We start from the raw sequence: 23,647 nt of genomic DNA on the forward strand, positions 1-23,647 counted from the left end.
ATTTATGTCTCTACACCAAGAAATATGGACTTTACTTGGGATAGTTCTTTGTATTTTCCTTACTCTATCTGAGCGTTTGAAGTTTCTAATTTAATTTGCTCCTTTCCTTTCGATTGTCTTTTCTCAGCGGTGACTTCAAATTCTTCCCTTGACGATGTCCATTTAGTGCTGGCAGAACTTATATAACTCCTTATAATGGTTGGCGTTGTTTTTTATTTATCTCCTCCGTATGCAATGGAAAGCTTAACTCGGTTCTTCTTCTGCAAATGACTTTCGTGGCCTCCTTCCTAATTCCGGTGGTGGCTTTAGTCAAGACCCTATTGGTATAACTTGCGTGGGCTTTGTGATGACTAACAACTCAACAATGTTCCTTTTCTTCCCCTTTATCGATTGTTTGCTCTCTTATCCTGACTGTATATGGTGTTGGCTTGGTATTTTCCGCACATAATCCACATATATGGTCGGGGGAGTATTTATTAATCAAGGAGCCTGCGTTGAGTGTGTCTTTGTTTCAATTTCCTTTTTTCCAACCTTTAATTCGCATGCCCTCTGCCATCGATATCTTCTTCTTCTTATATGTTGTGATTCGGTGCTGTGTTAAGGACACGTCTGTTGAGTCGGCAGATTGTATATTTTGATCATAATAGTATAGACTTCATTCCAAGACATTTGATATATATTATCAATATGTTTCAATTTAGGGATAGTAATGAAATATGAATATTTTTTATATTATAATATGATAATATTAGTAATTATATATTGGATTATCATCTAATAGTAATAATAGTTTATTATAATTGATTCATTATTATTTATATATTTGTTATTTATATTGTAAGATCATTATATCATTTTGTATTAATGACACTATTAATCTATTTGTTTAGTTTTGAATAATTAGTCTATTATTATTTATTTATTACTCATTGAATTTACTTTTTAGAAGAAAACATTAAAATGGGGGACAAGTAGCAATGCTTAAAACAAACTATATACATATCTGTATTCAATTATATATTTTATTTATTGATAATACTATTTAATTGTAATATATTATTCTATTATAATAATAATTTAAAGATAATTATATAATAGACATGATATAAGATAATTAGTTTAATATTATCAATCTATTTATTAAATAAGAATTTGGATATTCTATTCTTATAAGATATTATTAGTATTTATCAATATAATTATTATTTTAATTATAATTATAATTTATTCATTCATTTATTTATTCCTTATGTTCACTCTATTATTAAAATTGATCTTGGAAATGGGGACATTACATCAATTGAATTAAAAGAGTTGAGTGATGCTCTCAGTTTTTCTTTTTGGCTTCTGGTTTGGGCTCCAAGAAACTTGGAGTAAGTGTTTATTTTTAGTAAGTCACCCTGTCAAGTTCATTCATCATTTTTCTTCATTAGGATCACTCTTGTGTTGTCGAATTTTGATTTTGGTGCTTCTTCAGTTCTTTTCACAAGACGGGTGAATTAATATTATTCAACTAAATATGTTGAGGTTGCTATTTTTGTTTGCATTGTATGTTGGCCACCTTAATGTCATAGCTCGTTTGAACCAAGTTGAAAAGTTCTAAATCTTGGGCACAAGAAACAATGACCTCACGTGTCACAATATCATGATGTGGGTGAAAAGGTCATTTTTGGGAGCCAAAGGAAACCAATAAATTATATCATGTGCCTAGTATAAAGCAAAAAGGCTTTTAAGTGAAAGGTGTGTAGTTGAAGCTAAGCTGCACAATTGAGATCATAAATATGGCTCCCATTATGAGAGTTGATCATCCAATTATCTATTTGCTTCTTATTAGTCTCTTGTGAGGGTTTGGAGTTTGGTGAATTCAATTCCACTACTGAGGTATAGTGGTTTTGTACTGAGGTTTCTAGTCTGATTTCTGAGCATCTTCTCGACCGTACTGGTTATAGCTGATAAGAGTCTTTCTATTCAAGAACTTGGAAGTAACAATTCTCAATTTGTTGCTTAAGAATTGACTATGGGAAATTCTGAGATGGAGGTTAAAAGTCCAATTTTGACATCGAATTATACCACTGCTGGGCATGCATTTATCTCTGCAACTTGGTGCCATTACCTGGGAATTGGTAATTGAAATTTCTGCCAGAAAATTACCAATTGAATCTGTACTAGAGCATCATTATAATTGCCATTGAATCACCAATAAATCATTGTTTGGTGTTAGCAACACTGGCTGCAAATGAGCATCTGAAGTTGGTGATTTCTTGAGGGGAATTAAGAGTATTTGGCTTTGCCATTGAACGTGAGGGCACCTGCATTAAGAAGTGAATTCACAAGGCTCTTGGAGCATACCAGACCTGGGCTGCATTTGTTAGTTGGACGCACTTGTTCACGAAATTATCAAAACTAGGTTCTCGTATAAATTGAATTTAATTTATATATATTGCTGCACCATTTGATTAGCACAATCAAACATTGCATTTGTAATTGTTCCAACTTGGGCATATTGAATATAACTGTCAAGTTATACTCCAGAATTCTGTTACATGTTTTTCATTATATATTTAAAAGTTTCAAAGTATTAAACACAAGCAAAAGGCAAGATCTATGTATTTTGAACTCGATCAACATTAATCTTGTTTGGCAAGTGTTTGACGAAATGACAAACAACTGAATAGTGTTTACCGTACAGGTAAAGTAAATGAACGCATACAGAAAATAACAGCAGAATAGTAGCATAATATTCGCAATAGTAAGTGAATGATGATTTACAATGATCCTAGACGGGATATAAATACTACTCCCGAACCTTCCCGAAGGAGTCTGTCGGCCACAACTATTCTATCCGTTACAAACTATTTACCGCCGGACCGTCGGCTACGGAATACCGAAACACCGCCGGACCGTCGGCTACGGAATACCGAAACACCGCCGGACCGTCGGCTACAGAATACAGAAACACCGCCAGACCGTCGGCTACAGAAACACCGCCGGACCGTCGGCTACAGGAACAACGCCGGATCGTCGGCTACAGAATGCAAAATACCGCCGGAACCATCCAGTCGGCTAACACCATCCCCCCCAAAAAGAAAAGTCGTCTCCTGACGACTGACAAAATATCTAAGACAAATTAACAAACAAAATACATTAACAAAGTGACTACAACAAGAGAAATCTGCTTCTATCACATCACTTCCACATTCATCCCGTTACATCTGTAGCCTCTGCTAACACAATACTGTCTTCTCAAGCTGACCTTGATAGCCACCTGTGCTGCTTTCTCTGTTTTCAATTCCTCGATACCCTAAGCCAAGTATCGCTGCACTGCCTCCAACCGGATGATCAGCTCCTCCCGAGCTCTCTACGCCTCCACCAAGACAGCCTCACAGCCGACACCTGCTCCCACTGCCTCTGGTACACAGAAAGTCCATGCTTGCAGCAACTTCAACTCTTCTCAACTGGTCAGAATCCCACGACTGATATCCGCCACGACTGGGGGTCCAGGGGGCAACGCCCCCGGCGGGGTCGAGGGGCAGCGCCCTCGCGGGGTCCTGGGGCAGAGCCCCGGGTGCCTTCGCAACCCACACAGAATTGCATGGAACACACCATTTCTGTCATTATCTGTCGATTCTGCACTCTTTCTGGCAACCAGGGATGCGTCCTCTTCCCTTTGGCATCATCTGTCACTCATTCTGAACAACTTGATTTTGTCGACGTTTTTTTTTTTTAGCAAGTAATTATTTTTATAGAAAAACCCCTCAGACCCATCTTCTACACAAACTCAACAATCTCTCCTCACTCCAACAGGGGTATCTGGGGCACCTTTGGACGTCGCCACCGCCAAAGAGTGTTGTACTGACGACGAGGGAGGATGCAATGACGGCGAGAACTTCCTTGCACGATATGGTTTTAACTTGGATTCGTTAACTGACTGAGCCATCTCCTGTTCGTCCAAGGTCGCCAGTTTGATTGCTTCATTGTTGCCGCCCTTCCAAATCTGATATGGTCCACCCCATCTGCCCTTAAACTTTTCCACTTTGATTGCATTCTGACCGTCGTACGGCTTACGTTTGTTCTGTGTCACCCTCGTCGCCCACGGTGCCTGCGGTCGTCGCGCAACTAGATTATTTCTTTGCTGTCGGTGCCCTTCCACTAATTTTATGTTGCGGTGTAACCTTTTCTTTCCGCGCGGTCCCTTCACCATGTACCGGACAGTGGGATCTTTCGTTTTTCTGTGTTCAGACTGTATGTTCTTCCCCTCAGCTTCATCCATGGCAGCTTTTCCTTCTTCCGCTTCCCTGCATTCCTCCAGACATTCGTTTTTCTCCTTTTTCTCATCTTCGTCGACCGTTAACATATTGCTACTCGGAAAGAGTTCGTAGTCTTCTATCTGCCAATGGTAAAGGCCATTCACCGAATCCAGGTCGTCTTCATTCGATCCTCCGTCAAGTCTCAATACTCCTTCATCCGGTTCCATTCTCCTCTTTCCTTCATCATCACTCTCACCTTCACTGTCAGAATCTGACAATGCTGCCTCCTCGCCAACCATTTGCGTGTGCAGGTCAATTATGAATCTTTTGCCTCCGCGCTCCATTGATAGGGTATTGCGTTTCCAATCATGTTTTACTTTTGCTTGCACCAACCAATCCCGTCCCAGAATAGCATCATAGCCTTTTCTTTTTAATGGAATGACTACAAAATCCAATAAAAATGGTTGCGTACCAATTGTTACCGGTTGCGCTTTCAGAATTCCCAACGGTTTGATTCCATGTTGGTCTGCCGTGAGCAACTAAAATGCAGGTGGCCACAACGTCGGTTTTCCCAACTTCTTCCAAGTATCCTCCGTTAAGACATTCACGCCGGACCTTCCGTCAACAATTGTCTCTGTCCCAAAATCCCCATCTCAACGACCGTCGGATGCCGTCCGGAGGTGAGTGCCAGCAGCATTGGGTCTGTTGTCATTACTTCCCTACTATTCCTTCCTGTGTCCTCCGGTGCTTTTGAAAACGGTGTATGATTCAAAATAGCCGTCCGTAACTGGGGCATTGTGAGAAGGAGGTCACTTATCTTGATTGGTATCTCCGTTTGTAAGATCTGTCGTACAATGCTTTGTTCTGCGAAGTTCTTTGCCAAGGTGCCGGTGATGTCCTTCAACTGAGATGTTTCCGCCGACGATGCCTTTGCAATGTCCGCCTGCACTTCCCCCACTTTTCTCTTTTCCTCCGCTTGCATCCGTGTAATTGCCAGAACCTCCTCTACATCCGTGCCGACAGTGATCAAATTTACTCCAGCCTTTGGACACTTGGAATCTTCGTGATCGCTGGGTCCGCACCATCTGCATAATAATTTCGGTGTGTTTGCCACTGTACAATCTCGCGCAAAATGACCCCACAAATTACACGCTCGACATTGAACGATCGGCCGTCCGTTTGCATCATATTGGGTTCAACTTCGGCCTCCATTATTATTGTTATTATTTGCATTGTTGTTATTTTGCCCTCTGCTATTATTCCTATACCCTCCGGATGTGGCACCATCAATGTTTGCATTTCCGTTATTGCCCGACGGGGAAGCCTGCTGCGTAAGAAGCACCTGCGGAGATCCTCTTGTCTTCATGTTAAAAGGACAATCCTTTCTCGAATGGCCCATGATCTGACAGATGTCGCAGAATTGGTTCTTCGGGCACGATCCCTTAGTATGACCGTCGGTCTTACATTCTGTGCACCACAGTTCACTGCCTTTTGGCTCCTTTTGCATGTTTTTAAATTCCTTCAACATGCGAACCATATCCTTCTGTAGGACACGAACCTTCTTGCTGCTACCTTCGTCGTCGCTACTATCATCTCCGACAGGCTCGTCATCATCAGAATCAGAGGAGCTAGTTTTCTTCTTCTTTGTCTTCTGCTCACTTTCAAGGTCCAGTGCTCTATTATACGCGTCCACATATGATGACGGTGGCACAATTTTCATTTTCCTCCGCAACTTCGAGCGTAGGCCGTCCACAAACCACCTTTTCTGCAATCCGTCCGCTGGCTTGCTTTCCATTTTGTTTACTAAGTCTTTTAATCTCCTGGCATAGACGCGGACCGTTTCGTGCTTCCCTTGCTTGGTATTGAAAATTTCTACTACGATTTCATTATCATCCCGCAAGAGTTTAAATTCCGCCAAAAACTCCTTTTTAATGTTATCCCATGTATCCAGCTTCTACAGATCCATATCCGAAAACCAATCAATCGCAACACCCCGTAGGGTTACCGGAAATTGCCTGGCCCATTCGTCGGCATCTGTGATTCCATTAGCTCGCCAGATCGTCTCACATGTCTTACAATGTCGGAGAGGGTCGGCTGTACCATCGCCTTCAAATTTCGGTAATTTTTCTTTGGGTCCCGCCATAACTCTGGAGGTCTGCACTCCTACAGTGGTCAGCACTCCCACACCGGCAGTCTGTACTCCCACACCGGCAGTCTGCACTCCCACACCGGAGGTGTCGACAGCTGCAACCCTTGGTGAAGACGGAGGATCCTCCGAAATTGTTTCCCGCAGAAGTCTATCCTGGACGAAGAGGTCACTCCACGCTCGTGCTTCGTCGGCACCGCGAGCCGTGCGAGTTGATGCTCTCCCGTCTGAATTTTCTTCCCTCGGCGAACACAAATTCAAGAACTCCTCCCGTGCTTCTTCCACCAATTCCACCCGCTGCCGAGTCTCCAACAATTCCTCCGCACTGCGGTTGCCGTCGGCAATCCTTTGAAATCTTCGTCTGCGTTCGGCTTGCTGTGCTAGAATTAAATTCTCTTGCGCAATACGGAGTCCATCTTTTCCCTTCACCTTATTTCGATCCTTGTTAAGCTGATTTGGCATTAATCTTCATTCCTCCCACCTTCCAGATTCATAAGGCAACGACGCCAAATGTTTACCGTACAGGTAAAGTAAATGAACGCATACAGAAAATAACAGCAGAATAGTAGCATAATATTCGCAATAGTAAGTGAATGATGATTTACAATGATCCCAGACGGGATATAAATACTACTCCCGAACCTTCCCGAAGGAGTCTGTCGGCCACAATTATTCTATCCGTTACAAACTATTTACCGTCGGACCGTCGGCTACGGAATACCGAAACACCGCCGGACCGTCGGCTACGGAATACCGAAACACCGCCGGACCGTCGGCTACAGAATACAGAAACACTGCCGGACCGTCGGCTACAGAAACACCGCCGGACCGTCGGCTACAGAATGCAAAATACCGCCGGAACCATCCAGTCGGCTAACAAATAGTAAATAAATTGGAGTTAGACAAGGCCATAACTGATTTGGATTATTAGAGTCGTACCAGAGCATTTTTTTGTCATCACGTGTGGTAGGGAATTTATTATCTTCTATTGTATTTGGAGTGACCAGCACTATTGCATTTTCTAGCTATTGAAAGACAAAGGAGAACTAGTAGTTCTGGGAGCCAGCAAAGTAGTATGGAAAATAGTGAAAAAATGAATGCTTTGTAAGAGAGTATGTAAAAACTTAACCTTTATCAAAAGAGATTGGAGACAAGGCTGTCGGATCTAGTGACAACCGATAGGGGAAGCCCTATACATGGTTTTTGTTTTTAGTAGACTAGCACTAAGGATGCAGGGAAGGAGGCTTGAGTTTTCCTTGGGAGGTGTTCATAGTGCAAATGTACCTATGTTTAGTACAACACTCACTAGTCTGATCTGTAGTCTAGATGATGGACTTTCCGCACCAAGACATGTGCTCGTGTCGGTGTCATTGGTGGGCAACGACACAGATCTTCAACAAGTTGAGGATTCCAGAATTGTTGTTGTGGATAATGCAGAGGCCATCGAGGCAGTTGTTACCACTGATCATTCAAACTCTCTTGAGGCATGGGTTGTTATTGGAGACTGTGCAAAGAATGTGAGCACTGATGTCTACGATAATTGTCATAGTGATAATTCAATGCAGGAGGTAATGGCTTCCTCAAGTGGGACGAATGCATGTAAGGAGTCACCCAATTGTGATGTTAGCGATCTGAATGTTACAGCGGAGTCAGCAGAGGTTGGTTTAGGCTCTAGCATTATTGATTCACAATATGACACTGAGTCATGTACGCCAGGTCAGGTGACAGTAGTGGATGTTCAGTTAAAAGTTGTGGATACAGGTAGTATGGATACCCGTGATGACTCATGTAAGGATGCTATGAGTTATTGTGGACCTAATATTCCTTGCCAGATGTTAGGTGATGACTCTGAGAAGTTTTTGGTTGGGTCCCAAGATCAATGCTTATAGGGACTTACTCTTGAGAGGGAAGCTAAGACAGCGAGAACTTCAATACTACGGAGGCTTCCACCTCTTTGGATGAGGAGTCGGTAGAGGTACTGAATAGTTATACCTCAATTTTTGAGGTGTGCGAGAACAAGAGCGCACATGATGTCAGCAATCTTGTGGTGAGCAATTCTGATTCAATTTTTTATCACAATGCAATTAGCAAGACAAAGAGCTTACATAGGAGTCAGGGGTTACAGAGACATCATATGACTAGATCGCTGAAGGTGGCTGATAGTGACATCTCTTCAGCTCTTGAGCATTATGATGTTATTTGTCAGATGTTAGCCGCATCTTGTTGGGGTGCTCCTATGTTAGATGAGCACGGTGATGGTAGTCTTTCTCTAGCAGAGGTTCATGCACTTCGAGAGGTTGGTAGGATCTTGAAGCATAATTATTCATAGTTAGTGGCTGGAAGGGATAATCTTGTGGTGTGGGGGAGCACCTGCCATGAGACATTGTTAGGGAAAGAGGAGGTGGTTGAGCTCACCCAAGAGCTTGAGGTGAATGTGGACTCTCTTTAGTGTACTTAATTGGCTCTCCAAGAGTTGCATTCACATTTGGACAAGCTTGTTGTGGAGCTGGAGCGTGTTCAATCCACACCGGCCCAAGATCTAGTTCAGCTCCAAATAGTGGTTGTTAATGGTGGTTAGTGGTGAGTTTACTTCCACAGGTAGGGAGGATGGACGTAGTGATGAGACATGTACATTCATCCGAGATATGAGAGCAGTAGTCACAGGGAAGATGAGAGCATCATTAGAGGACTACAGAGTGATTCTCGTTGTGCTAGGTTCTCCAGTGGTTAGCATGGCAGTGGTGAACTCTTTAGAGGATTGTGTGTCATCTTTTGATTCTACTCCCTCTTCTCCTCAAAACTTGGCCTGAGTATCACTTGATGTGAAGATGAGCTCTCATGGTAATTTTCTTCCTTTTGCTAGAAGCAAATTTATTTTTTCATCTCATACAGCTAGTAGCCTTGGACAGTTGGCAATGGCATGTTTTCTTAGGGACCAATTGTAGGTTCCAAGGAAGCAAGTTAACGCTTCCACATATGATTTCTGCTGCACCAAGTCATTCATGGAGTATTTACTTGAGAGTTTGGATTTGCAAGAGGATTCATACAGAGTATCTGAGAGTACTATCATCCCGGGCTCTCTTCTATACGGCAATTGGTGGAGAAGATTGTAGAGGCCTTGGCTACAATGCTTTCCAACAGGGATTTTTTGATCGAGTTTCCTGAGACGATTGCCTAAGATCCTACCGGACTAGTAGCTCAATCCTCTCTATCACTAAATAAAAAGTTATCCCATTTACCTATGTGCTATACTAGATTTATAATTTCATTTGATATGAGCACTAATTAATTAATCTATAGCTCAATAATAGATTCAAATCAATCATACATGTGATACACACTACAGTTCAAATAGAGGGTTACTCACTTAGACATTGAACTTGCACCTACTGAACCACCTATCTTGAACAAACTTGCACCTACTGAACCACCTATCTTGAACAACTATATGGTATAGGGGTATGGGGGCTAGGCATGATATTATAGCTCTAGATTTATGGGGAGGGGAATTATGGAGAGATATCCAATACCCTACTCTTCTAAAGGCATAGTGAACCTATAGTCTGAATGTTGAGGATTTTGTTAACACTACTTAGCTGAATGGTAGGGCATACCCTACTCTTCAAAAGGCAAGACTAGGGTAAGGGCAATACCCCTACAATTCTATGGCCTCATTTGCCTAACAAATGACGATATTATCACAGCGAAACATGGTGAGATAGGCCTTATGCCTCGGTAAATAAAGTGCCTTTGAGGGCCAACACAATCCACTAGATATGATTTAGCCAATGGCAATTCATATTCGCATTCCTCAATAGAGATTGGGGTTGTCTCCTGATTCCCTATTTGGTACTCATGAGCCATTGATAGAGATTGGGGCATTTAACTAGCATTACATAGTGAGGAGTGCTCATCATTTCACTTTTAACCAATAGGTAGAGGATTTGGTTTCACGTAGGTGTGGGTTGGCTCCATATTCATAACATCCACTATGGGATGAGTTAGCACCATCTTTTGTAGATGGAGGCAGCAGTTGCAAGTTAGATCTCTTACAATATCGACATAGTCGAGAGAGTTTGGCAAAGGTTAGAGTTGGTGGTAGTGTTTTAGGCACCTATGGTTGTTACCATCTCCATAGTGTAGTTGGGTGTGAGTATCATTTGATGGGGACTTCGGTGTTGAAAGAGTTGATGTTTCAGTTGGGTTGAGTTTTAATGAGTTGTTTTATCCATCAGTGCCTACAGTTGGTTTTCAGATGATTCTTTTATTGATGTCAATTATTTGGATGTTGGTGCTACAAGAGTCAGTTGTGCACAACAGGGATATCACACAGTTTTACTCTTGGGATCTGGGCAAACTGTGATGTTTGCTTTGCCCCAGGATTGCTTGGGGACAAGCAATCTTAGGGAGGGAGGACTACAATGTCCCCATTTTTAGCAGGTTCCTGCAATTGCCTAGGTCATTTCAACATTGTGAGCTAATAGTTGGATTTGAGGGTCTCAATTGTGGAGTTATTAGGCTTTCTAGTGACCTATGGTGAGTTTTAGCTTTGTTTTGAGGGACTTACTATTTTTAGTAAGTCAATAGTTGGTTTCGATGAGCTCAATTGAGATAGAGGAGTTGAGTAATGCTCTCATTTTTTATTTTTGGCTTCTAGTTTGGGTTCCAAGAATCTTGGAGAGAGCATCTATTTTTAGTAAGCCATCCCGCTAGGTTCATTCATCGTTTTTCTTCATCAAGATCCCTCATGTATTGTCAGATTTTGATTGTGATGCTTCTTCAATTCTCTTTGCAAGTTGGGTGAATTATTATTATGATTCAACTAAATATGTTTAAGGTTGCTATTTTTGTTGGTATTGTATGTTGGCCACTTTAGTGTCATAACTCGTCGGAACTAGGTTGAAAAGTTTTAAATCCTAGGCATAAGAAACAATGACCCCATGTGCCAAATTATCATGATATGGTTGAAAAGGTCTTTTTTGCGAGCCAAAGGAAATTAATAAATTATATTACGTGCCCAGTGATATAGTAAAAAGGCTTTAAAGTGAAAAGTGTGTAGTTGAAGTTAAGCTGCACAATTGAGATTATAATTATGGCTCCCATAATGAGAATCAATCATCCAGTTATCTATTTGCCTTTCATTTGTCTCTTGTGAGGACTTGGAGTTTGGTGAATTCAATTCCACTGCTAAGGTATAGTGGTTTGGTTTTGTCCAAAGCATCTTCATCTTCTCGTACTGTATTGGTTGTAGCTGAAAGAGTCTTTCTATTGAAGAATTTAGGAGCAACAATTCTGAATTTGTTGCTTAAGAATTGATTGTGGGAAATTCTGAGATGGAGTAACAATTCTAATTTTGGCATCAAAGTATACCAGTTTTGGGCATGGATTTATCTCTGCAACTTGGTGCCATTAGCTTGGAATTGGTAATTGAATTTTCTGCCAGAAAATTACCAATAGAATCTGCACCAGGGCATCATTATATTTTCCATTGAAACACCAACAAATCTCAGTTTGGTGTTAGCGGCACTGGCTGCAAATGAGTATGTGAAATTGGTGATTTCTTGAGGGGAATCGGGAGTATTCGTCTTTGCCATTGAACATGAGGAGACCTGCATTAATAGGTGAATTCACAAGGCTTCTGTAGCATAACACATCTGGGTTTTGTTTGCTGAAGTTGGATGCACTTGGTCACGGACTTATCAAAACCAGGTTCTTATGTAAACTGAAATTGATTTCTATATATTGTTGCAGCATTTCATTAGCACGATCAAACATTGCATTTGTAATTGTTCCAACTTGGGCATATTGTATATAATTGTCAAGTTATACTCCAGCATTCTATTACACATTTTACATTATATATCTAAAAAATTAAAAGTATTGAACACAAGAAAAAGGGAAGATATATGTATTTTGTGATCTATCAGCATTAAGCTTGTTTGCCAAGTGTTTGACGAAATGACAAACAACCGAATAGTAAAAAAATTGGAGTTAGACAATGCTAATTCTGGGTGGGGTTATTACATTATTGAACTTTAGTTGCCAAGAATCAAATCATATTTTCATGGTGGGCTAGGAGGAGGTTGTTTTTAACGCCTGCTCGAGAGTAGGATTTCTCTAATAAAAAATCTTTCTAAATAAATTAATCAATTTTTTTAATCCAAGAAAACTTAGGGAATACTCCTAAATGCCTTAGAAACTATTACAAAAGATACTGCTTCAAGTTCTTTACTTCCTCTGAATTTGCTTTACAAAATGGATGTTTACTTTTCTGGTCTAATTTATAACTCATTTGTAGCCCCTCCAAAGAGTTTGCAATAAAATCAACAGCACTTTGTTTTAAAAATATATTATATCACCTACAAAAAATTGACATCCTAAGGAAAATTAATGATTTCTGGAATTCATCATATAAAAATTATGTCAAGATATCATCCACAAATATATATAATAAATTCTCAATCAAAAGATTTAGTAATATAGTCTAGATTAAACAACTCTGAAAAAAAAAATCTTAAGAAATTGCAAAAATAGCACTTACCCCTGCCATAAATTCATGAAAGAGAAAACATGACCCCAAAGATTCTAAAAATGGCAAGCAAGTCTCCATGTGCCTTCTGCTATCTAGCACCATGTTTCCATTGAATTTCCTAAACAATTGTGAGGATATACATAAGCTAAAATAATATTTTCATATCATTGTAGAGCAATGACAAAAAAAAAAAAAAAAACCAAGCATACTTTCTACTTACTCTTGTTGCAAAGGTAGGGGCATATCCAGCAGTTGCAACAACATTTGAAACATGAGATCATCCTACACGGTGAAAAGAAGTTAAAAATTTACTTGAAATGAATATAATTATAACTACACAAAGCAACCTAGAAAATAAATTCATTCACACCAGATGGATTCTTTATGGTAAAAATTACTAATGTGAAAGCATTTTTATATGACAAATATGGTTCAAACCATAGTTGAAAAAATCGCCAATATATCACCATATTTGCGAGATATCACCCCAAAAAATCGTCTATGATATAATCACAATTTATAACACCAACGATTTTAATAAAAAACATATAGTGAGATTTACTGTAAAACTCGCCAATAAAGTTAAAATAATTGTTCAAAAAATCATTGAAAATTCACAAGTATCACTTTACATTTTTTTTAAATAAATATTAAGTCATGACACATATTAGTTTTTTGTCTACATAAACACTTCACTCACGTAGTGGTTTTGAGTCTTCGCCATTCACAGACAGTGGAAACTTTATCTTGTTCCCTAATCGCTTACCGTTGTCTATTAGTTGAACCGTCGCTTTTGTTTTGCCACTTTCATGTCCCCACTCTAGCTCAGTCTAGCAAAGACATGTGAGTTAGCTTATTATGGGGTCTTGTAGGCTGACAGGGTTGGATAGAGACCTAGTATGGTTATTCAGTGTTGGGGACTTGGTGTTCTGGCGGTTATTGATCAGTTGGGAGACGTTCCTTGTTTTTAGGTGACAGTTCCTATATTTATGGGGTTCATTCCTACTTTTGAGGAGGTATGATCATGCACAGGGTTGGGTTTCCATGAGTTTGCTCTTTGGGTTCAGTTTCAGAGGGATACAGCTTGTTTCCTAAAATTTAGGAGCATCCCTAGATTTTAGGGATGAGACTGCCAGTGGATCCTTGATTTCCGACTTCAGTCACAGACAGGTGGCAGGATGATTTTATGGTTTGTGATGTCAGTTGGGCATTTTGCAGCTATTTGGGTTATATTTTTAATATTTCCTAAGTTAGCGTTTAATAATTAAATAAGGCTAAGTTAATAGCCATTTTGGAGTAATAAGGCGAATTTTGACCTCATTTGGATGCGTACCCCTTGGTGTGATAGCTCGTTGGAAAGGTCTTGAACTTTTCTAAATCTTTCTCTCTGGTCTCAGGGCGATTCAGTGAACGGATTTATGTCTACGGAGAAAAAGGGTCATTTTTAGTAACATTGCCACTTTAAATAAGACTTAAATCACTTTTGTAACCCAACGCCTTTTGGAGTCACTTTAGGGTTTGATTTGCTTTGGAAGGGGTTATAAGGAGATGGAGGTGCCATTCCTCATTCATATTATGCATTTTAAACTTGTTTACAAATTTGCTCTGCTTGGGCGATTTTATTCTGGGACGCAAACCCCAGGGTATTTATTGGCTGGGACGTAACCCTCAGCAGTATTTGGTCTTGGAATTTTTAGTGGTATCAGCTGTTATCAAGGAAGGAGGACGCCATTTTAGCTTGGGTCTACAGTATTGTTTAGCTGGGCACGATTATTGGTACATGGGAAAGTGAGTCTTGCAGCAATAGCCGCCATTTGCAGCACTTTGAAATATAGAGAGTCGGATAATCAGTAGCAGACATTTGCATGTTCACAGTCCTTTTCCATCAGCCAGTTTGGCATCATTGTTAGGGAAAATGTACTGGATCCTTTATTTGGCTCTATAATTCAGAGATCTGCCTGGTACGATTTGTATCAATTCTGATTTTGCTACATATTGTTATTTATTTTCAGACTCTTTTCATATCATTTGCTCCTTCTCATTTCTATGTTGAATAATCATCAAAAATGCAAAAACAAACAAACTCTTCTGCATTTCCGTCTAGTTCTGCAAGAAAACTATAATAAACAGGAAAAAGAAAATTAAAAAGAAAAAATATAATAAAGCTACAGCAGATTAGCGGTAGAGATCCATCAGGGATCAGGGATCTTTCAGCCACCCACACTCTGTTGCTTCCCAATGTTACAAAGGCAACAACACCAAATGTTTACCACCTAAAGGTAGAGGTAATTTAATACATGCTTGGATCAATCAGAGGTTGTGGGTATCCTATAACCTGATTGAGTCTTTGGATTTTGGGTCGGTTCCTATGTAATTGACTTGGTATTTCACCTATCCTATAATAAAAAATGTAAACTTAGTGGAAAAGGGAAGAGGAAGGAACTTTATAAACTGGAAAACTTAAATAGAATGCAAAACATGAAGGTGATACACCAAATAAGCAATGCAGACCCATGTTATATTCTTACCTTAGTTGCCGATTCGTGACACGAATCCAATTCGGGCACGTGAATCAGATCCATGGATTTGAGATTTTTTTTTTTCCCCAATTATGATTCGTGGAGGATTCGTGCATATATATATATATATATATATATATATATATATATACTAAAAAATAAGAGAAATATACATAATTCTAAAACTAAATCATTTCATCGTATGGATCTATAATTCTAGTATCCATCTATGAATCTAGTATACTTGATCAATGACATTGATAATTAATCTATTTTCACGATTATAAAGAAAATCAACACATTCACATTGAATTACTAAAAGTGAAAGTTTGTAATATTCAAAATATAGATCATTAAACTTAAAGTTTGTAACATGATTTACTCATAAAAGAGTCAAGAGTCAAGACTAAAGTTTTTGATTTAATCATCAAATGGATTTTCAAGAAAATCTGCATCAGAGGAATACTGATGAGCTGCAAGTGCTGCATCTGTATCAGTAGAGGAACCCAAACCACTAGTAGTAGAGGGGATTGTTAACTCATAATCCTCCTCCTCATCATCCACATCAATCAAAGTGGATCTAGCAAGATCCCAGATGGTCATATCTAAATCAGGAGTCTCGGGTGCTACATCCCAAAGCTTTTCCTTCTTGTACTTAGGATCCTTCCATGACAACAAGCGCAAATTGTTGTGAATGAACACAAGGTCTTCTATTTTTTTGGAGCCAACCGGTTGCGTTTGACTGAGTGGATAAAGGAGTAAGTACTCCAATTCCGCTCAGCTGTAGAAGAGCTGGCAACCTAAAGAGAAATTAAAATTATCAATACAACAATCAAGATAAATAAATTAAATAATAAATTCAAGGAATTGAGAATGTTAACCTTAAGCTTAATTTTACAAACTTACTTGGGATAGGAGCTTTATGGCAAGAGGTTGGAGGTACGTGAAGGCTTGCCCATGAAGGTACCACCATTTGATGGCACCCATCCTACTTTGGTCTACTATGGCAATAGGGTGGAAATCCTCACCTGAGTTGAAAGCAACAAATTCACTCCTCACAATTGCCCCAATCTCTGGATCTTGGAATATCTTAGCTACTGCCCTCTTATACCCATCTGCAACATCTGCATCTCTAAATGGTGGCAGTCTACCTGAAAGGCGAAGTACATCTGCACTATAGTACCTAGGGATAACAAAAGACAATTGAACACTATCAAATATCAATAGCACAAACATTGGATAAAATAAGCACAAACATTTGATAAGAACTACAGTACCTCAGGGATAGAGCATATGCAAGGAGGTGCAAAGGTGTGGTCATCTTGTTCCATCGATGATGAACAATTTTTTCCACCTTCTTGTAAAGGGTGTCCTCAGGATCATTCTCCCTCCTCTGTATGACCTAGGATATGAAATCTGAATAATAATTATAATTAGTGAATATGTCAATTTAAACTTTAGAATCTAGATATCTCTCGAATAAAAAATTGTTGTAAAAGAGTGTAAAACTTACCATTTTAATTTTTTCCAGCATACTATCCATGGAATCATAAATATCCCCAAGGCATGGCTCATCACTATCTGCGAAGCGAAGCATTGCCATTATTGGATCAGTGATTTCCAACACATAACTCACAAGACCCCACCAATCCTCATCTAGTATCATTCTTCTCACATTTAAGGACCTTGTTGTATTGGAATTCTTCCAAATGCCCCATTGGGGGCTAATGGCCATATGCTTCAATGCTTCTTTTACCTTCACAAGTCGTCTCAAGACGATTGTGTGAGAGGCAAAGCGGGTTTCAGCAATCTAAGAACATGTTAAACTCAAGTTAGTAATACATTTAAAAATTAAAACATGTTAATGTAAACAACAACAAAAATTAATAATTGTGGAATCCAATAATATTCAATTATATATTAAATATACAAATTTACCTTCAATAACTCCAAGTCCGAGAAACTCCTAAAAATTGCTTGTGACATTTGGTGATTTGCCACAAACATTTGAATCTCTTCAGCTTCCTCATATATCCTTTTCACCCAATCTATTTCAGTGCCAATTGCTTTCATCACTAAATTGAGAGAGTGGACGGTGCATGGTGTCCAAAAGAAATGATCATATACAATTATCCCTGCAGCCCTACAAACTTTTGCATTGTCCGTGACCACTTGGACAACATTATCAGGACCCACTGACTCTATGGCATCAATGAGAATCCATGAAATAAATTCTACATCTTTCACTTGCCCTTCACAATCAACTGCCTTCAATAACATTGTCCCCTTAGAGCATACAGCAATAACATTGATCAATGGACGGTTTCTGCAATCTTTCCACCCATCCGAAATAATAGACACACTCGATTGAACCCAAAAATCTCTTATTGGTTGAAGTTGAGCCTCTACATTTTTCCTCTCATCATGTAATATGGTAGTGCGCAACTTCTCATAACCAAGCGGTTTGTAACCATGGGGTGCATCATTTATTGCTTCAACCATCTCCCTAAAATAAGGTGATCTAGCAAAATTAAATGAAACACCATTTGCAATTAAACAACGTCCAATTTTGTGATCAGCAATGTCTCTCTTTTCATTTTGGAATGCCCTATCTAGTGGGCCTCTCTTGCGGGTGAGTGGAGATGGGTCTTCATCTTCATCATTTGTAGTTGGCATAGGCAAAAAAGGATGTGTTATTGTGTTTGTTTGATCGGATGATGGTGTTGGTGTATTTTGTTTTTTGGAAGCACCATGTTTTGCTTTTGCAACTACTCTATCATCTTGCTCTTTTGCTAACGCTGCTATTTGTGCAGTTGGTAATCCCTTCTTATCACTACCCTGACATGTGTGAATTCCTTCCCCCGCAGGGCCCAAAAAATGTAGTTTCACTCGGGAATAGGAGCTTCTATGTTGTATGTTGCAATATTTACATTTCAATATGTATGCCCCACCCCCAAGACATTGTGCGACTCTTGTTGTGTCTCCATAAAGGAGACCCCTTATCAATTTTGAAGCTTGGTGATGCAGCCACCCACTGAGCCTTGACCACTCATTGTTCTATTCTTGCAATCTAGAAAAAAAAATGAAAGAAAACCATGCTTCACACTTACACAAAAACTTGAAAATTTGGAAAACTAAAAATAAATCAATAATCTATGAAAGAACTCAAGAATATGGTTAAAATGCATACCTTAAACACTTCTTGCAAGGTATTTGAAGCTCCACAACCAATCTCCTTCGAATCCAAGCACTTTACTTCAAACTAGCAAGTATGAGAGAGCAAAATGAGAGAGCAAAATAGATAGTAAATGAACTTGCATTGTGATTTAGAGGGTCGTTTTTAGGGTTTAGGGCCTTTAGGAAAAAAAAAAATTTTAAATGAAGTTGGGCCCACTTTTTTGCTTCTTTATTTGGGCCCTGCCGTGGATCCGCGCGTGGATCCTCAGGGATCCATTCGCGGATCCGGATCCGTGGGTATATGGACAAATCTGGTAACTGAGATTCTTACACAATGAATAACTTTAACAGATACACAAGACTCACTTTGAAGAACTTGTTACTCGTAAATATTTCAAAAAAGAAGGCTCTAAACGGATGTTATGAAAGGAAACTAATCAAATTCAATATATTACCTAAATGCACAACTCATGACCTATGAATAACAGATGTTAACAGTGGAAGATGCAGAAATGAGACATTACCAAAAGGTTTCTGGACAAAACACAATCCAGTAGCATCAATCACCAAGTATACACCCAGATATATCTCCAAAAAACTCAGTCTAGGAATCTGTATTATGCTCAAAGGCCAAAAGAAAAATAGATCAACAAATGAACAGTCCAGAAAATGAAGAATAATGCCAAGGACAAAATGTCTGTCACAAATGCATAAATTTGTTCCAAAAACTTAACCCCCTTCTCAATCAAAATGAGAGGTATATAACAAGAAACAAACTCAACAACTTCCCTCAAAATCACGGAAAGCAGGTCGGATATTAGAGAAAACTACTTCAAAAAAGACTCTAGGAACTTGGAAAATATGCCAAATGTCCTCCAAACTCTGCCTCTTCCATTAGTCTACATTGATAAGTCAATGACAACACAAATAACTCCAGAAATCACTGCTAAATAGACTCAAAAGGTCATCAGTCAAGACTCAAAGTATAACACAACTTCTAGGATGCATGGTGACTTCAAAGTGCCACCTCTAGGAATTCCTTAAGAAACTCCCACTAACAACTCAAGAACTAAATCAAACCCCTAACATATGGTGACACCACTAGACATCACTTGTAGAGTGACTCTAATTCCTTTTTATTATTAAATGCCTCCAAAATTCAACATTAATAAATTGACTTATATTCATCAATTTTGAAATATCAATTACAAACATTAAATGCAACTAATAATAAATACATCCTTTAACATGACCCATCACTTAGGCATATTACCTATCACTTGTGAAATAATACTCAACAACTCCAAAAGGTATCTTGACTTATAAACACAGCATAAAATTACAAAAGGCATTACAAAGCTACACATGGCATTATGGATTTATTAGGCCATTTGAATGAAATTTGGAATCCACTAGTAAAAAGCAACCAACCTAAAAAGGTTTTCCATTATTCGCAAAGCTTCAAGAAGATCTCGAGCTCTGCTAGGGTTCGAGTAATCTACAACTTGGAGCCGCCAATTGTTATTCTCTTCTATTTTGATGACATTTTATGTTTTGGATGCCATTCGGGAGTGATTTCCTTGTTTCATATGAGTGACTTCTTTTCTGACCTTTGGCATGGAAATTTGGAGTTATTTGAGTTTATCGTTCTTACTTTCTGTAGTTTTAACGCCATGATTGGAGTTCATTTTTCCTGTTGTGGATAGCTCTATTTTGGGAGCTGTTGTCGCTTTGTTTCATGACATTTCCTTGCTTATTTCAACGTCATATTTGAGCATTTTCTGTAGTTGCAACTGGATCTTTCTCAGCCATTGTGGCTTCATTTTTTGCAATTTTCAACATCATTGGTCAATTTTTGTTGTAGCCTCTACTGGGTCTTGAACTATGCCATTGGAAGTTATTAATAACTTGGAGACTTTGATAGAGTTCAGGCTGTTTGACATTTTACTTTGCTTCATTTTGCACCTGCATCGCTCCAATACAAAACGTAAGGTATTTGCATTTGTTGGAAAATACAGGCATAGGCATTTTGTTTCAAATACAATTTCTTCATTACAGCTTTATGGATTATTTTTTCTTGATTCTTCTATAGGAAAATATGATCTCATTTATGTGCTGATATAGTCATACCCACATGGGTTTTCAATGCCCTTTTCTTTTTTCTTGCCAATCTTCCTATGCATTTTGGTTGTCTATGATTATGGCTAGCACCATTGAAGAAATTTGTAGCTATTACTAGTAGTCGTGCATCATGAAAGTTTTCTGGTTGTTACCTCTGCTAAAAACATGGTTTTTTAAGGTTTTCTGGTTGTTACCTCTGCTCAAAACATGGTCATATGAAAAGAGATTGCACAGGTAAGACTTTTAAACCAATTGCCAATTTCTACTATTATAATTGTCATGGTTTTAGACATAAAGCAGTAGATTGTAGAAACCCTAAGTTTGATAGTAATAAAGGAAATAGTAGATTGTTTAGGAATACTAACCCTACATATAATGAAAGAAGGAGATCCTCAAAAAGATCCAATGATGTAGAAGGAAGTAGTGGATCAAGGAGAAATGTTGTGTTACAAGTGCAACAACTTTGGACACATTGCAAGGAATTGTAGAGCACCAATCAATCAAAATGGACCTAATGAGAAAAGGAGTACACCCATATGTCAATTATGCAATAACTTTGGTCACATAGCAAACTTTTGCAAAATGGATAGTAGGAACTTCAACAGAAACCCAAACTACAGAAGGAACAATAGAAATGACAAAAGGAATGACAGTAGCAACGAGAGCCAGAAAGAAGCACTTAAAGAGAATGTTGACGAATTTAAGTGTTTGTGAAGGCAAATGGTCCATCAAGTTCATATGTGGTCTTAGAAGAACACTATTTTGATGCACCTGATGAGAGATTGAAATCAGCCATAGTGTGTGATTCATCTTACTTGAATTAGACACTTTTCTATTGAAGACAGAGCATCAGAAAGATGGAACAAAAGATCTAGATCAAATTAGAAGTTGCGAAGTTAATGGAAGGTTTAGCAGATGGCAAGGAAGCTTTGGTTAAGAGCGCAAATCATTTGGAGATCATATAAAGCAGCCGTCCAAATGAAAACAAGTTTATTGGTTAATAGAGAGCAGCTTTTACAAATTGAGTAGTTGTGCAATTAAGGCGGAGATTGTTATGGAAAGGTATAAGTCCTGGAGCATGATTGTGGGTATCATTCAACCATGTGAAAAATTAAGCTATCAAGATCGATTTGACATTGAATTGAAGGAGATTTGAAGAGTTTGCAAGTGCGAAGAACAGAAAGCCCTAGTTATGCGTTTTACCGAGGTATTTCACTTCTAAATCTCATATGTGTCAAGAATTCAGTTATAAGGATGGATAAATCTATGATCCACAATGTGGAAGATGCAGCTAGACCTAAGTTAAAGGTTAACCCAGTCAAGAATGTAAGTGATGACCCTAGCTTCACATTGTCAAGAACGCCTGAAAACGTCTTTCACTTGGAAGATGTTAGTAGCTATCTAAGAAATAAGTTTGAGAATGTAGGAAAGGATAATATATCCAAGGAATTTGACAATATCTATAATCAAGATATGAGCTATAAGAAAGGATTTGAGTATTTGAAGGAAAATGACATAGTCAAGTTTCTTTTCTACTATGAGTTTGATAATGGGGAATGGTCAAGGATAATTTTGAGTCGAATTCATGATAGCAAGTTCCGATTAGGAGATAATGTGATAGAAATCTCTGCAAACCTAATTCATAAGGTAACAGGACTCTGTAATGAAGGTAGCATACCAGTCAATGAGAAAAATGTTAAGTTAGTACTTGACGATACTAAGTCAGTCTACAATGGCAGAGGGATTGTCATAAGAAAAATTAGACATCATGATGTTAGGTTCTTGAGCAAAATCATTGCTGCAAGAATGTGTTATAGCTCCAGAGAAGACGACATGGCAGCTGGCTTCATACAAGCAACTTACAATATCTGTGTTGACAAGGCGAATGTCAACTTGTGTGAAATCCTGAGAACACAATTGATAGAGAACCTAATGAGGATGAAGAAAGTGAAGAATGGATAGTTCAGGTTCCAGTCCTTAATTACACATATGTTCTTCCATTTAATCAAAAGGTTTCCATTTATGTAGACATCTACAGTAGTGAGTAGTGACATATGTACAATGGAAAAGATTTCAGAAGTATATAACAGACACCTTATTGAGAAGTGAATGATAGTGTAAATCTAATAATGAAGACTTATCAAACAAAGATGAAGGAAAGATTCATAATCCCACCTTCTATGATAGAAAAATATAAGACATTTGCTTCATGGTAGACATAGACTTCACCTAAATGGAAGCGGTTGAACGAAAAATACTGTATATTGAACCCCTGGGTTATGAATTAACAAAAGCAGAGAAGGAAGGATATGCCTAAACTATCCTTAAAGTAGACAAAGATGAAGAGTTTGATAGATTTGCAACATGTGAAGAGCTGATACAGTCAACCAGTCGAACTCAATTGAGGAAATCTGGCAAGATAAGGTAGAGGCAATAATCAAGAAATCATTGGAACAAGCTAGAATGACAGCTGAGGAAGCAAGCGAAGTGAGGTGAACTCTCATTGGAATGCAGCAAATTGGTCAACAAGGGATGATGTACATTCCACCATTAGCATCAGCAGAACCAACTCATGGTGTGACAGTGGTCGCAGCACCTATTGCTCCTTATGCAGCGGTTTCACATCAGCAAGCACCTATTACACGTACCATTCCACTCACAAAGGAGTTAAAGGAGAAAGAGGTAGAATTTGTTGAGATGAAGAGGAAGTTACTAAGACTTGCAGAGGTGAAACAAGAATCACCTGATTCACCAAGGAAGAAGAGGATGAAGGCTATGGCTACAGGACCAGGCAACAGACAAAAGGAAATCATGCCAAGCCTGCCAAACAAGAAGATGCAAGGTCACATAGTACCTCAAAATTCTATTAATAAGGAACCAGCAAGTGCACAAACAGGAAGCCCTG

The 23,647-nt window shown here is 38.8% G+C and overlaps 1 protein-coding gene across 2 annotated transcripts in view; it reads right to left on the reverse strand.

Annotated features, from left to right (window-relative positions):
- The window catches only part of LOC149552165 (golgin), a 268,394-nt gene that overhangs the window by 112,117 nt on the left and 132,630 nt on the right, over positions 1 to 23,647 (reverse strand). For both annotated transcript variants that reach the window (XR_016352869.1, XM_089787651.1), the window contains exons 8-9: positions 13,146 to 13,207; positions 12,935 to 13,043 (exon numbers count right to left, since the gene is read on the reverse strand). Coding sequence is in view for 1 of the 2 variants with exons in the window: in XM_089787651.1 (XP_089643777.1) it covers positions 12,935 to 13,043; positions 13,146 to 13,207 (171 nt within the window). In the remaining variant the exon portion in view is untranslated. The remainder of the gene's footprint in view (positions 1 to 12,934; positions 13,044 to 13,145; positions 13,208 to 23,647) is intronic.

The sequence above is a fragment of the Cupressus sempervirens genome, chromosome 6 (genome assembly GCF_028749045.1).
Source record: "Cupressus sempervirens isolate cs-2001-9-10 chromosome 6, ASM2874904v1, whole genome shotgun sequence".
NCBI classification, from domain to species: domain Eukaryota; kingdom Viridiplantae; phylum Streptophyta; class Pinopsida; order Cupressales; family Cupressaceae; genus Cupressus; species Cupressus sempervirens.